Consider the following 16,913-nt stretch of genomic DNA (forward strand, 5'->3'; position numbering starts at 1 on the left):
TCGAACAATTCTTTATGTGAATTGCAAGTTTTCTGTGCTGACTGTTATTAGCCTAGTAATAATTGGATTAGTATTAGGCATCATACAGTAAGAGGTCATCACTATTAGGGAATGTAACTAATATAATCTACACCATCTGTTGCCAAGATTCCATCTAACATGCCATCTATATCTGCTAGTCATCTGTAACTGCTCTTTTACAGGGGCAGACAGCCAAGGATGTAGCCATCAGATATCCTTGAGAGAATTCAGTGCGTCTTACATAATTTTCACTGTGCAGTGGCACCTTTCAATACTAATATCATCATATGAATCATGTAATGTGTTACGCCACACTGTCATATGGACAAGCCCACAACTACACATCACTACAAATCCCAAGAATGCCCACACTCCCCACCTACGTCACACACACACCTCCCATTCAGATACCGGTCACCTTACTATGAATACTAACACGTTACATCTGCCACCACTTTACACATGCACATTTAAACCCCTCTTTAAACCCCTCTTCACACGTAGGTTTTGTGCCTACGATTTTCCATTTCTCTCCAGTGATAATCCCCTTCATTCTCTGTTCTATTTTTTAGGAGTGTCTGCTAGGGGATTTGTTCTTTTGTATTTTTTCTTTTGATTGGTTTCACCCAATCTAGTTTTGTTCATTAATAAAGGTCTTTTGTGTTGACTCAAGATGTTAATCTTCTGGAGATGTCACACCATGATAATGTAATGTTTAGGCCAAGGTTCCAGAAACCTACCCCAAGTAACAAAAACAAAAGACAACATATTAAAAAAAAAAATTAAAAAAAAATTATTGAATAAATATAGTGGAGGGGCAGCTTTCTGCCATTAAATTTGCCATTTCATCTTGGCCTCTTCTTATCACTTTTGCTCTGGCAATCAGCTCAGCCATGTCAGAGACACTCACCCATCATGAATTAAAGACCATCAAAAGCAGCTGTGTTTTTGGCACTACATAGCTAAACTAAAAATATATTTCTTTAACTTCACTTGGGATTCTCTGAACCTATGTAGACCCAGAACTAATGTATGCATCTGGTGTCTACAAAAAAGCTACAGTTCAGAATTACAAAATAACTCTATTTAATACCAAACATAGTTTGGAATCTGGAGGGTTCCATACACCCTGGAACATAACATTGTTTTAGTGTGGATGCAAAAGATGCAAAATATTTGAAATTACCCACAAACCACGGGCATACGGGTGAAATTTAGAAAACCTGCTGAGCTTTTTTTTAGAGTACAGACATCCATTGGGATTTTATACCATCTAAATGTCCTTAAACAGAGATATGGATGCAGAATAACGTTATTGTGAACAGCTACACATAAGAAGAGTTGTTGTATTGTTATAGGCCATTTTAATTAACATAATTTATGGTCCAATACGGTCAAGCATATTTGGTCACAATTCCCATATTTTCACGCGCGAGTTCGAATCTTCGCGGTTACGAGAACTCGCGTCACCATGGAAGCAGTTGTTTTTTGACATAGTGCGCTATTTTGATTCAAGACGCCAGGGTGTCGAGGCGATGAACTGTGGTCTGAGAAGAAAATTCCGAGCAAGTCTGTGTTTACATACACCCAACTTTCAACATCTTACTGGAATTCAAAAGAGGAAAGTGCTTTTTATTCTTGTTCTTGTTGGAGAACACAGTCTTTGTAAATATCCTAATTGTCAACAATACTGGATAGTGTTGCTTGAACTAGCATTACTGCGATTGCGATTGCTAACCTAGGTTAACTAGCTTAGCTAGTTAGCTAACGGATTCTTTCCAAGTTGAGCTCCTGACAAACTGACTTGGTGATATAGCACGCTGCTGAAATGCGCTAGCTAGCCAACTGGCTATATTGCTTTTCCAAATCAGTGATTGGATCAATGAGTCTGATCAATGATGATTTATGCGCTAATATCGCCGGAGTTACACGAACAACTCCTTGATCACGAGAACTACCAGAATCGAACAAATGGGGTAGAAGAGCTGAAGAACATTATTTCAGAGGTGGACTTGAAAACCGTTTCCTCTGACAGTATTGTGGAATTCATCAATTTTTTACGTAGACTTCTGGATGATACAAACTTCAAAGTCTTGTATGGCACTTTACAGGTTATCAGCCTCCTGGTTCAAAACCTGGACTACGCTGTGGACAGACATTATAAACAGATTGTATGTGTGGCCCTCAAAACTTTGGGGGACGCACGGACTGTTCCCCGGAATGAGTACATGAATATTTTTCGTCACCTCATGAGGATTGTAGGTCCACAGAAAGTTTTGGAACTTGTAATAGGACACCTAAGGCACAAAAATTCCAGAGTCAGAGAAGATGTCATCAACATCATCACAGCTGCTATGCTCACACACCCCAGAAAAGACTTCAATATCCCCAATCTGTGTTCTGTAGTGGCTCCTTATCTTGCAGACAATAAAAAGAGGGTCCGACATGCTGCTCTGGAGCTCTTTGCTGTTTTTGACTGCTGTCTTGACACAGGAAAAAAACAGCCACTCATGAAGGCCATTGACAGGTTGGACTTCACTGGAGATGTGGAGGGACTTATGGCTGCAGTACAGGCACGAAGAGCCAGACATATTCTCCCCCGATTGTCTGCAGATGGTATGGTGGAATACGCACTGGTCATCCCCAAGCCTGGTCAACGGCGAATGCCTCAGTTTGGCTCTGGAGCTGACCTGAACTGGGTTATTAATGGAGGGAAAGTTAACAGTCCACAGAGCCACCACACAGAACCAGATTCGGATCGACTGAGTGGCTACGGCAGCTTTGGTTCTCTTACAGATGACCTCCAGTCACACAAGAGAGTAGTTAGTGCTAGGAAGGCAAAAAACAAGCTACCCTGGGAGAGGTCTTGCCTCCCATGTTTAGTAAACAAGCAGCCTTGCAGTGCATCAAATACAAAGTTATCTGATAAGGTGGGTGATTACCTCATGAAGTTAATTTTACATGCACACACAGAATTACAAAAAAGGAAAAATAAGGTTAAAAATTAGAGAATGTACTATTTTGAATGCAGCTCCAAACTCAACAAGTTAATTTACCTTTTTTTTCTTTATGTAGCTGTGAATCTTATTTATTTGTGTTAGGCTACAAGTTGTTTTCTATTCCATATTCCAATTTCCATCAATATATTGTATTTGTGTGAAACCACCAAATTGATAAATCTTGGTATAGCCTACTGTCTTCTCCCATAGCTGTATTGGAAGGATTTAAAAATGAAAGAACCTGAAATACTAAATTGCAGTTGAATAAAACAACCTAACCTAAACTTTGTATTCTTTTAGACAGGATTAATGTACTGTCAGGTGTTTTAGCTTCAAACTCAAGTCTTCACCATATCCAGATTCCCCCCTGATTTAACAGACTGGTCAGAGAGTAGGACCTAACAAATAGAAATAGAAAGGATTCACTAGAAAGGGTCGGTTCTCAGAGAAAAGAGAGACAGGGTGCTGATCTGGTTACAACCTCCCACAAAGCAGAAAGGGACCAGTGGGTTAAAAGGGTGTGACATATCTTGTTCACCTGAAAGTAATTCATGACATGTGCTGACCCCAAAACTCTTTGGTAAACTGCACAACATGGGGCATTATAGTAGATATAACAGGGAAGATAAAAACACTTTTAAAATCGCAGACACAGATGTAATCAAACGCCTAATGTTCCAAGCATTAGTGCAAGATGTTTAAAATATATTTTACATACAGCTAATTGGTAAAGCTAGGTATCTATCTTAGATTAATTTTCTTGCATGGTGTAGCTAACATTATAACATTGACTCACACTAAAATGATCTTTAAAATATCTACAAAGTGTTTGTAACACTACATGTTTCTTGGCAACATATCTACAACTTTTAGTTTCCATTGTTAGAAAGGTTGTCTGTTGTTTGGCGTTAAGAGATAATTTATCATATTCCCAAAGCAGACATTGTGATAAAGGTCTCACTGTTCCCTGTGCCTGCATGTGAAGTTTGTCTTAATTAAGCTGTTGAAACCTTATGGAACTGTTTCTTCCTTGCCACTAAAAATCACCTTGCGTGTTTACTTCAAGCTCAGCGAGGCAATGGCATCCTGTTGACTTATTTCTCTTTTGTAAGCATGCAAACAGTAAAAAGGTGGGGTTTTGTGCAAAACATATGTAACTGTTTTTAATAATCTGGGGTCAGTGTGTGCTTTTCTAGAGTTGTTTGACAAGTATTTTAGTGAAAAATATATTCAAACTGAATTCCATCCAATCTATCTCTCTAATGTCTCTAATAATAGGGCCGTGTGGTTTTGCTTATGGAAACCAGGCAGTTAGACAGTGTGTTGAATGTTTAATGAAGGGAGAAGATTATGAAGTCTTGGGTAATGTTATCACTGTGGAATTAGACACCCATCTTGTTTTTATACCTCTTGGTGAAAAAAATGACCCCTGAGAAGTTCTGATCAAAGGAATCTAGAAATTTTATAGACAAAATGTAAGATATAACCAAAGATGAAAGTTACAGCCTTACATTTCTTACATTACTGCCCTTCTGCAGACCTGAACTGTTTTGCCTAATGTGTAAGTTTTGAGTCACTTCATTTTTATAACATGACCCCCATTATTTTTCATGCTGAACTGTTTCAGTACTATTTTCATTGTAATTTAGTTGCATAAAATTGCACAATGTCCTGTACATTTTTGTTAAGAAAGCATTGTGTACTGAGCTACAACAGAACAGATGTCTATTTAAAAAAAAAAGGAATATCATGGTTAGCTACATGCTTACTTATAAATGTTCAATAATAAGGGACTGTTTTTTGTTGTTGCTGCTTTAGTTTAGTGTGGAAGATCTCACTACCTCCTTGAGGCTGAATCAGGAAAACTGTGGCACAAACTCTGGTAAGTAAATGTCTCTTTGTTTTCTCTCTGTGTCCACTATTTTAGATTTGTCCTATTTTCTTACTAGGTTTTCAACATACAACCTATAAATACATGTTGATTTGTATTCCCATGTCTCTTGTGTCTCTTTTACTGTTTCTGCCTTTACTCATGCTTTCATTTTCACACCTTAAATTAGCAGTCCTTGAACATGCCACCCAGACTTGTAACATGTAGGTCAAGACATGAAATGAAAATGTTAACTCATTGTTTAGTTTTAAATGTGTATGAGTACATGGAATACATTGAAGTGGGTTTCTATCAGTATTCAGACTGCTGCTATTAATATGGGCGTTCTTCAGTACTTTTCAATATTCCTGTACTTTATGGGAAAAAAAAATTGGCATCATGAAAAATATCCTAAAATCCACACCGAAGCATTAACACAATGTAGCAGTGTGTGGATTATGAAACATGGGAGTAGTATTTATTAGAAACACTAGAGGAAGTCTGAATTTGAGTGTATTTCATGCTCCAGTAATAATTTTAGCAGTGATATGTTTGTAGATGACTGAGTAGAGCACACTAGAGTGGGCACCATGACCACCCACATGCAGGGTGGGTTTATGGTGAAACACATTATTTGTTGGGCAGTTTTGTTTAGCCTAGGATGATAATGCTTCCTACCATTGATATAGAAGCTTAGTATAATGCTGGCTATACATGTATATTGATTATAGTTGTCACTTTGTTATTTTTTTAACCCGCCCCAACAAACAAACAAAACATTGTCATGTTGCTTTGCTGGCTTCTGATACCACATCTAGATGGCTGCAAACGCAATCATCTATATAACATAGCTTCTTTAATATACTGGGTGAAACAAGGCCAGTGTTGAGCTCTGGTGTGCTGCAGCGGTCTGTGTGATGTAAGGAATTTGTGATTTTTACCAAGTCCTATTTTAGTTGGCATTGACAATATAAGACTGCAGGCAAGACTAGACTTGAATCTTTTATTGCAGTCTGTTGATAAAAGATCCCTCCTGCACTGTTCAAATCCAAGAAGAGCCTACAGAGCTCTCCTGTAAACAATGTAACCATATGATTAAGTTTTCTTAAAATTATGTTAAAGTCTTTAGTTATAAAATCTAAATTGCTATTGCTCACTTTTTGTTTACCGCTTAGTTGTTTTTTGGTATGCATTTGTAGTCTGATGTGTGCCTATTAGTTACATATGCTGAGCTGATGCTTCAAATTGTCCTCAAGTTTCCTGTTTCTGTTTCATTCTCCAGGTTCAGTAGAGCCTTTCCAGCCCGATGCTCCAGGATGGAAAAGAGAGACAGTGGGTAGACTTTGTCGAAGCGGTAGCCTTGGCGCGGACCCAGATATTTTAAAAGCAGCTAACCTCAGTGATTCTGACAGAGGTGACTTGTTGATGTTGATTTTACTTTATTTATATATACAAAATGTAGAAAATAGAACATTTGCATAATTTTTGCAATAGATTTGTTTTGTTGTAAAATATTGCTAAATAGAATAATTGGAATCAAGGCATCACTTGACCATAAACTTCACTCACTGAGTGTCAAATGAAAGGAGCTACTGAACATTATTTGCTGCCAAATGAATAGTCATGGAAGATTCTCTTGAGAATAGATGCTCTTTTCCATACAGGTTTGCCCAAAGCCAACCGCTTGCTGTCTGGTAACCCCAGTGTAGAGCGCACCTTTTCAGTTCCTTCCAATCCACCCCCCCCCGGGTCTTTTCTGCTGCCCTCCTACCCTCTGGCCACTCTTCCGGGAGTGCAGCTGACTCCCACCCTGCCTCGTAGATGCCATGCAAACTCCTCACTGTCCATGTCCAATACATGGCCCAACAAGCGAGATACGATCCCTCGTCACAGGGACCCCAGCTCATGGGCGGACGAAACAGGTGAGGGCATAGCTACATTGCTTAGAAAATGTGTCTTTTTTCTTCAGTGGGAAACTGCCAAAGCATTTTTGGCTCTTCAGTATTTAGCAGTGTCAGAATTAAAAATGAATCATACTGAAATATCAAATTGTATTGAAATGTAAGATTTCAGGATTCAATTAAAAAAAAAGAAGAAACTGAATCATTGTTGGGTCACACATTTACATGAGCTCTACTTAATCTGGAATGGATGTCTTGCTTTCAGTTATTCTTCGTTCGATAATACTTTATTGCACTGCCATTAATTAAGCTTTGGCAAGATACATATGAGATGATGTCCCTTTTTGGTCTAGTTTGAATCATGTTTCATTGGCACTTTCAGGGCTTTATCTCTTTTCTAGATAGGAAAACATCAGCAGTGTACTTTGCTGAGGCAATGAAATGTTATAGTAACTTTTCTGCTAATGATTTCTGATGGGTTGCCTTATTTTACAGGCTTAGATGGCACTGTTAAATTTACATACTTGATGGCTTTGTATTCGGTTACCCTGTATATTGAAGTGAATACATTGCCCATCACACTCCCTGCAGGTGAAGTTGGATCCAACAGGTGTTCCCCACTGCCTGCGTGTACTTTGTGGGCGAGCACCATCTCATCACCATCTCATCATCCACCCACCTCCCCAGTCATACGGCAATCCTCGCAGGATACCTTGCAGCAAGAGCTGCCTGGTAGGAATTCCCACCAAGATGAGGAGCCAGTGGACAGGGAGGAGGTCAGTAGTGAAATGTGTTGCGTATACATAGGTGGAGTTCCCCAGTTTCTTGTTTCAGATGCTGTAACTTAACTGATACTGCAGCACTTTTTTTTTGTTGCTGCCTGCAAATGTTTTACTTTGGAACCATTAAATACTTGGTGACCAGAAAAATAGAAAAGCCTGGATTTTAGTGCATTAACTCATGTTTGGTTCTAATAAAAGCTGGCAAACATTATGGCAGTCACATAATAATGCTGCTTTAGCATCCCTGTGTTAAAGCTGAACATGAAGGCATCATGTTTTACTTAGCTGCCCTTCAGCAGTGATTTCTGTGATGATTCCTTCTGATAGGTCATTTGAGTTTATCTCAGTTGTTCAGTGAGGATGATATCAGGAAGTGGTGGTGGTGGTGGCGGCCAGGTCATTAATAATTTTTCACCTGAATGTTCTTCCAAACACATCTGGATGATTCTCACACTATATGCATACAGTAGTATTGCTTTATGTACTTGAACTTGACCGATAAACCAAACAGTTTGCATTTGCATTTCTGTCAAATGCATTTGGGTTAATAGACTCTGGTTATGTTGCAGATGATGAACTCCCTTCGCTGCTTGCGTAATCATGCGGCTAAGAAGCGAGCCAAGGTAAGCGCGAGTGGCTCTGACCCAGAACCCGACAGCCCGGACTCTGCTGTGAAGCTGGAGCCGAGTACAGACTCCCCCTCTCACACCTCACCATCTTTGACCAGCCCTCTGAGCGAGAGCAGCCTGTCCAGCCTCTATTCACCCCCAACTTCCACCATCACCAATGGCACCAAGATCAGGTAGATGACTGGTCTTGCTCTTACATACATATATGAATTAATCTATGATAATGGTTCAGCATTGAGTTAATCAGCCATTCACTTAGAATTGGAAGTCTGTCTGAAATGTGGTCCATGCAGACCTATACTGGCTTCTGCAATTAGGAACCAGGGACACATCACTGGGGTCGTTGGTTTATTTATATATAAAGAGAGAGAGAGAGATGTCAGGCCCCAAAAATGTGTTTCGGAAATAAAAGAAGACAGACACAAGCTCTATGCTTACTGTACCTTCCTGCTTTAAGGAGTATTTTTGTTCTCTCCATTACTGGATTCATTTTATTTCCTTTATGAGGGAAGCAGGCCAACAAGCTGATTGTTTGGTAGCAAAGTCAAGCAATGAACAGCAATCACATACAGCAACACCAATTTTGAAAAGTTTGTAAATCCTTTATTTTATGCTGTGCATTGTGCTGGAATTTGATATGCACTCAAATAAATGTCATGTTGCTGAAATCATTGTAGCCCTAGGGACTCAGCAGCAAAAACTATTGCTAGAGTACCATCAGGAAGACAGAAAACTTCTTCCTCCATGGAAGCAGGTGCTCAAGGTGTGTGTACTTTCACTGAGTATTTCTTTTAGCCCAGTGACTACACCCCAAAAAATGGTTTTATACCTCATATATGTGGAGGAGTTAAGTCAGAATGCATTTACAGATTTGAATGTGAATTGCATTGCAGATGTCCAACAGCAAGAAAAGGTTCTTTCTGATTTGAGCGTAAACGTAGTAGGTCAGAGAGTAGCATACTGTAATGGACCAGCAGAGAAAGCAATGTCGCCTCCACAAACCAGGCCTGCTGGTCGAGAGCCTCTCCGTGCCCTCAGGCCTGTCAAAGGTGAGATCACCCTTGCTCTTCTGGAAATGATCTTAAGTCAGATGAAACATTGCTAAAACAACAACAACAACAAAAACCTAACCCCATATTACATGAGTAAAAATTGCTTTGGAAGCTCTGTGCTACAAACAATTAGTCCCCTGCCCATCGCTATGCCTGTACCCACAGACATGTTTTTTCTGCCTCATAAAGCAACCAGTATAAATTCAGCTGTTGTATTTGGAGTTATTACATTTTTCATGAAGATGTATAGGTCAGCATGTATTGTGTTTTTCAGGATCTCAAATGCATAGCATCAGGGCTTCCCCTGCTGGTGACGTGTCGGAGGGAGTAGTTGGCAGAGGTTGGAATTTATCTGTTTTTTGTGCTATCTTTGTGATATCTAATCACATTTTGAGTAAGAACTTGATAGTTGGTAACAAGGATGCCAATTACAGGATGAAAATGTAAACTGTTTACTGTGATTGTAATGCAGCTGCCTTCACTTTTGACTGGTGTGTTTCTCCATATGTGAAGTACAAAGAGGTTGATGTGGCTTTGCCTTAAACTGACACTTTTTACCACCATGACAGGAGTTTTTGGCTTCACTGGTGCTCCCTGCTACCCTGGAGTGACTCTGTCCCCAGAACAGGAGGAGTTGGTAAGAAAATCCCCCAGGGAGCCACTGATTGGGGTGTATGGCCATGCTGTTTCAGCTGGCCATATGGATTCGGAAGAAAGCACTGAGCCAGAAAAAGCAGCGGTGAGACAATGTTTATTTTGTTTTATTGAACAATCTGCTAATATTTATTGATTCCCTTTACTTTAATCTTTCCTAACTTCAGCAGTGGTTTTTGAATGTGCTGTTGATATGGAATGATTTTGTTGCCAGTTTGACAGTAAAATTTTGATAAAAGAAAGATTTGATAAGATTTTAATGCAAAATGACTCCTACGTTGCATAATTTCAGTCCGGTCCTCCAGGTTCTGATTGACAGTCTTGAATAGAAATGCTATGTGGTTATTCATGTATGTGTATTTGTTGGAGAGGGTAAAGCTGTCTAGGTTTGCAAGGGATAAGATGCATCAACATCGTCTGGAGCAGCAAGAAGTTCCGCCTATACAGGGGGAGTGGCAGAACATGCAACGATTGAAGCAGAACTTTAGACACGTTGCATGTGACGTGGGCTCAGACGACACGGCATCTCTGAAAGGTAACGGTTGACCTCAATGAATGCTCCTCCTCATGCTTACTGAGACTCATGGAAGCTCTGTAGTCACCATAGCCTGTTAATCTCCTTCCCATCAGATTTGCAGCGCAACGGTAGTGTTCTAGCATCCACGAAGGCTGAACTCCTGGATGATTTGCCCTCGAGCCCCAACAGCACACACGCACCCAGAAGCCTGGTCAAAGGTTTGAGTCCCCCCATTCATCCCAGCCCTCCCACGGCTCCTTCCAGACGCATGCTGCCACGACGCCAACAAGCCCCCAGTCTGAACAGAGCATGTCCACCCCTTTCAAACTGCTCTGGTGAGTGTCACCTGTTATTCTGCGCTTCATGCATGGTCACTGCTCTTGAGTAAATAGATTTGCTCTAAACACTGTATCACACAATTGTGTTTTAAAGGCCCTGCACAGTTGTTTTTTTAAAAATGCAACAAAACCAAAAAAAACCAAACATATATATTTCAAAGAATGTTAAATATTCCAGTCACCTTCCTACTATCATTTTTTTTAACCATAAAACGAAATTAAAAAGATTATTGTCCTTTTACCATTCTGCTGTTTGGGTGTGGACCTCAGAGGATTCATTGACAGCCTCTGTGTCAAGCATAACCACCCCAGTCAGTATGGTGCTGGGTGGAAGTCGGTTCGCATCAAGACGGCTTTACTTGCCTGAACCCGAAGAGGTGAAAAGCTATTAGGGGTCTTGGTCAACAGCAGAATCCTTGCTGTGTTTAAATAGACTAATCAATTAGAGGACACCACAGTTTGTATTTTAAGAATACATTTATAGCAACATCATCTGTGCATTTATTACATATTGATCATGTTTACATTAAAGCTATTAAGGAACGTTAGCTAACTAGCGTATATTCGGCTGGTTAATCAGGTCTAGCTAACAGGCTTTGACTACGCATGGAGAGAGCTAAACATGGGACAGGCAGAGACTGGTGGCAATTTCAAATAGTGTTGGTGTATCATAACGTTATAAAAAATACATTTGTTGACCCAAATTGCACAAAATTAGCAAACGTTTGCATGTACTAACGTTTTGTTATATTTTCCATTACTTGCTACGGTATTGAATAAAGTGTCGAATGAAAACAATGGCTGTTAATTAATATCAAAGACTTACTAACTTATCAATATTACCTCCAGTAAGTGTGGGGAAAGGTGTTGTGTTTCAGTTATAGTCGGCAGGCAAATCTAGAGCTGTATTGAGCTCAGTTTGCAAATTATTTCACAGTAAAATGCTTGCTACAAACTCTTGTATTGGGTGTCACTTAGACCCCAGAAAGCAATTTGAGCAACCTTGATTTGGTCTTGTTTTCTGGAATAAAATGTAGAGTAACCCTTTTCCCGTTTGTATACAAAAACTGAGCATTTGTATGTACATGTCATCTCTGTTCCTTGAGAAGAGCTATGTGCAGTGATTGAAGTGTAGTAGGGTCAGTTGATTTCACAGTTCATATATATGCAATATTACATAGCTTATGATTCACTATAGTCAATTAGTGTTATCTGTGACATCAAAGATAACACCACATAAAGTGTAAGTCCTAAATAGAAGTTAGGCGGTATACAAAAAATAAAACATTTAGAGGTTGTTTTATGCACTCTACAATGCCCAATAACTACTGAACTGAAGCAGAAGTATGAAGATAATCACATGCTTCCAGCTAATACAACATTTTGAGTAAGGAGAAAAAATACTGTGCAAGGCCATTAAATGTAGTTGGCCATCTTGAATAATGTTATGTTTTGCAGTCAAGTTGATTTGGAACAAAGTTGAACTGGTAGCCCTAAAATAAGTAGTCAGTTTGTTTTTGTTGCGGTATTCCTCTTTAGATGAACTCACACCAGGAACCCCCAGGAAGAATCCCCATGAGCAGCTGGTTTTGCGGCCGTTCTCTAAACCGGACCTTGCTTTCACTCAGAGCTTCAAACTGCTTAGCTCTGATGACTGGTAAATCTCATACCTGTAAAATTATGAAGCATTTGGCTAGGGTCAAGTAAAACAGTTTAGTAATTTATGATTTTCTGCATATATGATACATATGCTTAGAAATTAGTAAAGTGATTTTATTGCTATCACTTTTTTCCTTTTGTCCCCTCTTTCATAACCTTTTTTCAGTTATGATAGCCTACTTTTACAGTTTGTGTTTGTCCAATATTTTCATACAGGGAGAAGAAGATTGATGGCCTGATACTCATGCGTAGTTTAGCACGGTATCACTCTGATGTGCTTAGTAGTAGGCTTCATGATGTCTGCCTTGTTCTTAATCAAGAGGTAAGTGACTATATCTGCTCACTATTGCGTCTGACTCCTTGTAACTTCCTGTGAATCTGTCTGATTCCTAAAATTAACCTATAATACCATTTAATTTTTTGTCATACACCATCAGTATATGTTATTGAGACATTGCTGCCAAAAACTACACAGATCTTTCAGTAAAGTTAGTATAATGCTTGAAATTATTATAAAAACAATTTTCATCTAACGGCATTTTAGATAACACATAACACAACACAAGCATAACACAAGCTGGAATGTCTTCCCCCAGGTTCAGAACTTACGCTCTGGAGTGTCGCGCGTGGCGCTGGTGACCTTGGGAGAGTTGTACTCTGGCCTGCAGAAAGGTATGGACCAGGAGGTGGAAGCTACTGCCAAGGTCCTCCTCCACAAAGCAGGAGAGTCCAATGCTTTTATTAGGCAGGATGTGGACACAGCCCTGGACTGCATGGTGCAGAACTGCACCCCCACCCGAAGCATGAACGCTCTTCTCGCTGGAGGACTCAGGTCAGTTAACTTGCAGCTAGCTTCCAGCTATAGCTTTCATCTAGCTGCAGCAGTCAAGAGGCCAACAAATGAGAGCGCTTTGGCTGCTGTTTGCTATTATTTTCACTTATCCTTTGGTGTTTCGAAATGTTTTTTGGCATTGGACAGTATTTTTGTTGATTTATCCTCTTAAAGATTTTTTTTTAAAGCCATCAAATAGAATAGGATAATTTGATTATGCCTTTAGTTCATAGATAAGTGTATTAAGTTACTTTAAAGATGAAAGAGTTAAACATTGCACTGTATACATTGACTAGATTACTACATATTTGTTATTATGTCATTCTTTTTTGAGTGCCTTTAAATATTTCCTTCTCTTTTCTCGTTTGTGTTCTCCTCAAAAGTCATTTGAATGCTGCAGTAAGAAAGTGCACTTCTCAGCATTTGGCTACTTTGATAGAAAAGATTGGCGCTGACCACTTATTGTCTGGGACAAAAGGTGTGACTAATCGAATTCTACCTGCAGTCTCCAAATTGGCGCAAGACTCTTCCCAAGAAACCAGGTTGGTACCAGGATCAGATGGAAAACTATCAAAGCTTTTCACATGCCCAGATAGTAATCTTTTGGTTTATTCTTTTAGTCTCCCAACTATGACACTCTGAAGTCAGCAAATGCAGCTAAATTGTAGAGTAATAGAAGATTTTTAGACACAGAGTGTCTTGGCAACTGGAATTGTGTCCTGGTAAAATAAATATACTAATAAATATTGGACTCCGCTTAATTGTAGTAAATGTAGTAGACTGGTACAATTTGTTGGTGTGCTGTGAGTCACCCTTAAGTTCCTCCCTCATGGTTCTCTCATGGGAACGGGGCTGTTATTTGTCTCAGGTACTTTGGTCGCCGCATGCTACTGTTCCTGTCGTCTCATCACGACTTTGATAAGATGGTGGAAAAGTACATCCCTACCAAAGACCTGGCCACCATCAGGGCCACTGTCCTCACTCTGAAATCCAAGGTGACAATTCAGCACAGTGTCTATTTGTATATATGATTAGGATTTTTAATTCCATTCAGCCACTATGCTGTAAGCTTACTCACTAAACAAAGCTTATTCACTAAACTTATTCACAGTATTAGTGAAACCCACCTCAGAGCTGACAAATGTTTTAAACAAATACTAAAGTACAGAGCAGTGCAAGGCACCACACATTGTACACAGCAGTATGTATATACAACAAATATATTAAGCCAAAATCATATATTAAAGATGACAGTGTACAAAAAGATGAGGCAATACAGTTGTCTCCTAGTAAATAGTTTGTGATCTCCCATTATAATAGTTCAAATACTGTATTTACAGTAAGGTATAGATATTGCACAGTGCAGTCCCAGACCCAGTAGTTAGAAACAAAGTATGAAAGAACATTTGGTCTTCATTATCTGGAGAGTCATCACCCAGTGATGCTGATGTGGATTTAGGTCCCGGGTGAGAAGCCTCAGGATACCCCTTCAGCTCGAGGCAGGCACTATATCCCTTGCGGTGGAATGAGGTATGCCTCCTCTCTAAACCGTCAACCTCAGATTGTCAGCAGGTGAATTTTTAAACAATCAAAGCAAAAAACATGAGTTCCTATTGAAACTGCTTTAATCTTTCTAATTTTTGATGGTGATTATGTTGTTGTTGTTGTTTTAAATTTATTGTAACCACATTCAATTTCTTTTTATTACAATAAACCAATCCTTACATTTTCTCTCTTGTTGTGTGTGTTCAGCAAAGATGCCAGCAAAGCACAGGTCCACAGCATTGCAGACAAGACCAAGTACATCAAACAGCTTAAATACACAGACAGGACAAGGTCTAGGTGTGTGCAAGCGTGGCCACAAGTGAGGATCCTCCCAACTGTACGTGGCGGGCCAAACCACATGACTCGCGGGAGATGAGCGTTCTGTGACACTTATTGCCAAGGTTCTATTTAAACAGACTGTGAGCACACAAGGGGTCACTGACTTATGGCATGAAGCTGAACTCAGAATCAGAACAGAATGACCTCAGCAGCACTCTAGGAAGCCAATCTGATATATTCAACACTTGCTGTCTGCAGAGATGCTGAGAAGTGCTTTGCCAATTCTGTTTGATGTGTTATGAGTTATGCTTAGAGTTATGATGCCCACAAGCTGCTGTCATTTGAGGTGCATTAGTGCTGGAGGACAGGTGGAGTTTAGCAAGTAAATATGGTTGTAGCCATATTATCAACAAGGTTAATGGAGTTGAGTCTGTGCAGATTCTATCAGACTTTGCTAAGATGTTGTGTATACATTTGGCTGTCAGCTGGGCCATGCACTGGACTGACCAAGTATTTTTTCTTTAACTGGAATAAAAAAATGTAAATGTTTTCAAGAATAACACACTTGATGTGATGTTTTATGGTTTATTGTTTAACAAATTAATGATATAGAAGTCTATTTTGGTCATGACATCAGTATGGTAAAAAATTAAATACTGGAATTAAATTAAAAAATTAAATACATGGAACAGGATAATCACAACATGATTATACAACAAATTTAATTTATATATCCAAAATGTATTAATTTTATGAGATACAATCTAGTAGTACCTTTCTGTGATAGGAAAAATATTTTGTAAAAGGGTGCTATGTGTTGTAGTTACTGATTCTTATTTTCACTTCTTATATATATTCCTGTTAGATTATATAGAAAATTGGTCATTGTTAGTATGGCATACTCCCTTGTGTAACCCTTTTCTTTGACACGCCACCCAGCACAATATCCTTAGATTCAGCCTTAACCTTTAGGTCCTTATATGTATTGACACCCACAGTATAAGCTGTGCAATGACTGATAAATTATTTTTGCTTTATACACACTACTCCAGTGTGACATTTACTTCTGTGTTCCTTTCAATAAAAAATAATCACATAATTGTGGTACAAAGTTTCTTCAACAAAATTCCCTTGCTAAACAAGAGAATTCATTCTAAAAATGTGGATGTTGGCAGCTGTCCCTAAACATTGACAATTCACATCAGAGTGTAACTGGCAAACTGTCAAGACTACTGCAGCTACACATTCTTCTGTTTGGCGCTAGTGCAAATGGCACTATTGGCGCAGCCAATGGCACATGCGCGGGGCCCACCATAGAACAGCGCCCTCTCATCATCACGGAGAGTGACGTGAGGAGAGTGTTTAAAAGGGTGAATACCAGGAAGGCGATGGGACCAGACGGTATCTGCGGGAGGGTCCTTAAAGCCTGCGCAGATCAGCTAGCCCCGGTATTCACCGACATCTTCAATCTCTCCCTGACGCTCGGTATTGTCCCGTCCAGCTTCAAGCGGTCCACCATCGTCCCCGTCCCGAAGAAACCTCGACCCTCCGACCTCAATGACTACCGCCCTGTCGCCCTCACATCAGTCGTGATGAAGTGCTTTGAAAAGCTAGTTAGAGACTTCATCACATCTTCACTGCCAGCCTCCACGGACCCACTGCAGTTTGCATACCGCCACAACCGCTCCACTGACGATGCGATTGCACATCTGCTCCACACTACACTGACTCACCTGGACGAAGGGAGGGGAAATTATGTTAAAATGCTATTTGTCGACTACCGTTCAGCATTTAACAGTATCATTCCCTCCCTACTCACTACTAAGTTGGGAGAT

The 16,913-nt window shown here is 39.7% G+C and overlaps 1 protein-coding gene across 3 annotated transcripts; it reads left to right on the forward strand.

Annotated features, from left to right (window-relative positions):
* Positions 1-1,514: 1,514 nt before the first annotated feature.
* On the forward strand, positions 1,515-16,174 carry LOC113568542 (TOG array regulator of axonemal microtubules protein 1-like). 3 transcript variants are annotated; one of them, XM_081707891.1, is made up of 19 exons: positions 1,515-2,951; positions 4,839-4,902; positions 6,173-6,304; positions 6,555-6,812; positions 7,383-7,567; positions 8,143-8,375; positions 8,880-8,965; positions 9,096-9,251; positions 9,529-9,594; positions 9,824-9,993; positions 10,278-10,443; positions 10,539-10,760; positions 12,303-12,420; positions 12,639-12,744; positions 13,019-13,254; positions 13,638-13,796; positions 14,123-14,249; positions 14,714-14,784; positions 15,007-16,174. In XM_081707891.1, the coding sequence occupies exons 1-19, from the start codon at positions 1,917-1,919 to the stop codon at positions 15,173-15,175; spliced, it is 3,759 nt and encodes a 1,252-aa protein (XP_081564017.1). In that variant the 5' UTR covers positions 1,515-1,916; the 3' UTR covers positions 15,176-16,174. The 3 variants fall into 3 exon arrangements, with proteins under 3 accessions (XP_081564017.1, XP_081564018.1, XP_081564019.1); XM_081707892.1 differs by having other exon boundaries at positions 6,179-6,304; XM_081707893.1 differs by lacking the exon at positions 6,555-6,812.
* Positions 16,175-16,913: the final 739 nt, after the last annotated feature.

The sequence above is a fragment of the Electrophorus electricus genome, chromosome 25 (genome assembly GCF_041902795.1).
Source record: "Electrophorus electricus isolate QZ-2024a chromosome 25, ASM4190279v1, whole genome shotgun sequence".
Taxonomy (NCBI): Eukaryota; Metazoa; Chordata; class Actinopteri; order Gymnotiformes; family Gymnotidae; genus Electrophorus; species Electrophorus electricus.

Excerpts from the sequence above, each read along its gene's own strand:
- LOC113568542 (XM_081707891.1), top strand. The coding sequence starts at position 1,917 with ATGATGATTTATGCGCTAATATCGCCGGAGTTACACGAACAACTCCTT. Across the intron at positions 6,813-7,382 it reads CTCATGGGCGGACGAAACAG|GTGAAGTTGGATCCAACAGG; the intron begins GTGAGGGCATAG and ends CACTCCCTGCAG. Across the intron at positions 10,761-12,302 it reads ACCCCTTTCAAACTGCTCTG|ATGAACTCACACCAGGAACC; the intron begins GTGAGTGTCACC and ends ATTCCTCTTTAG.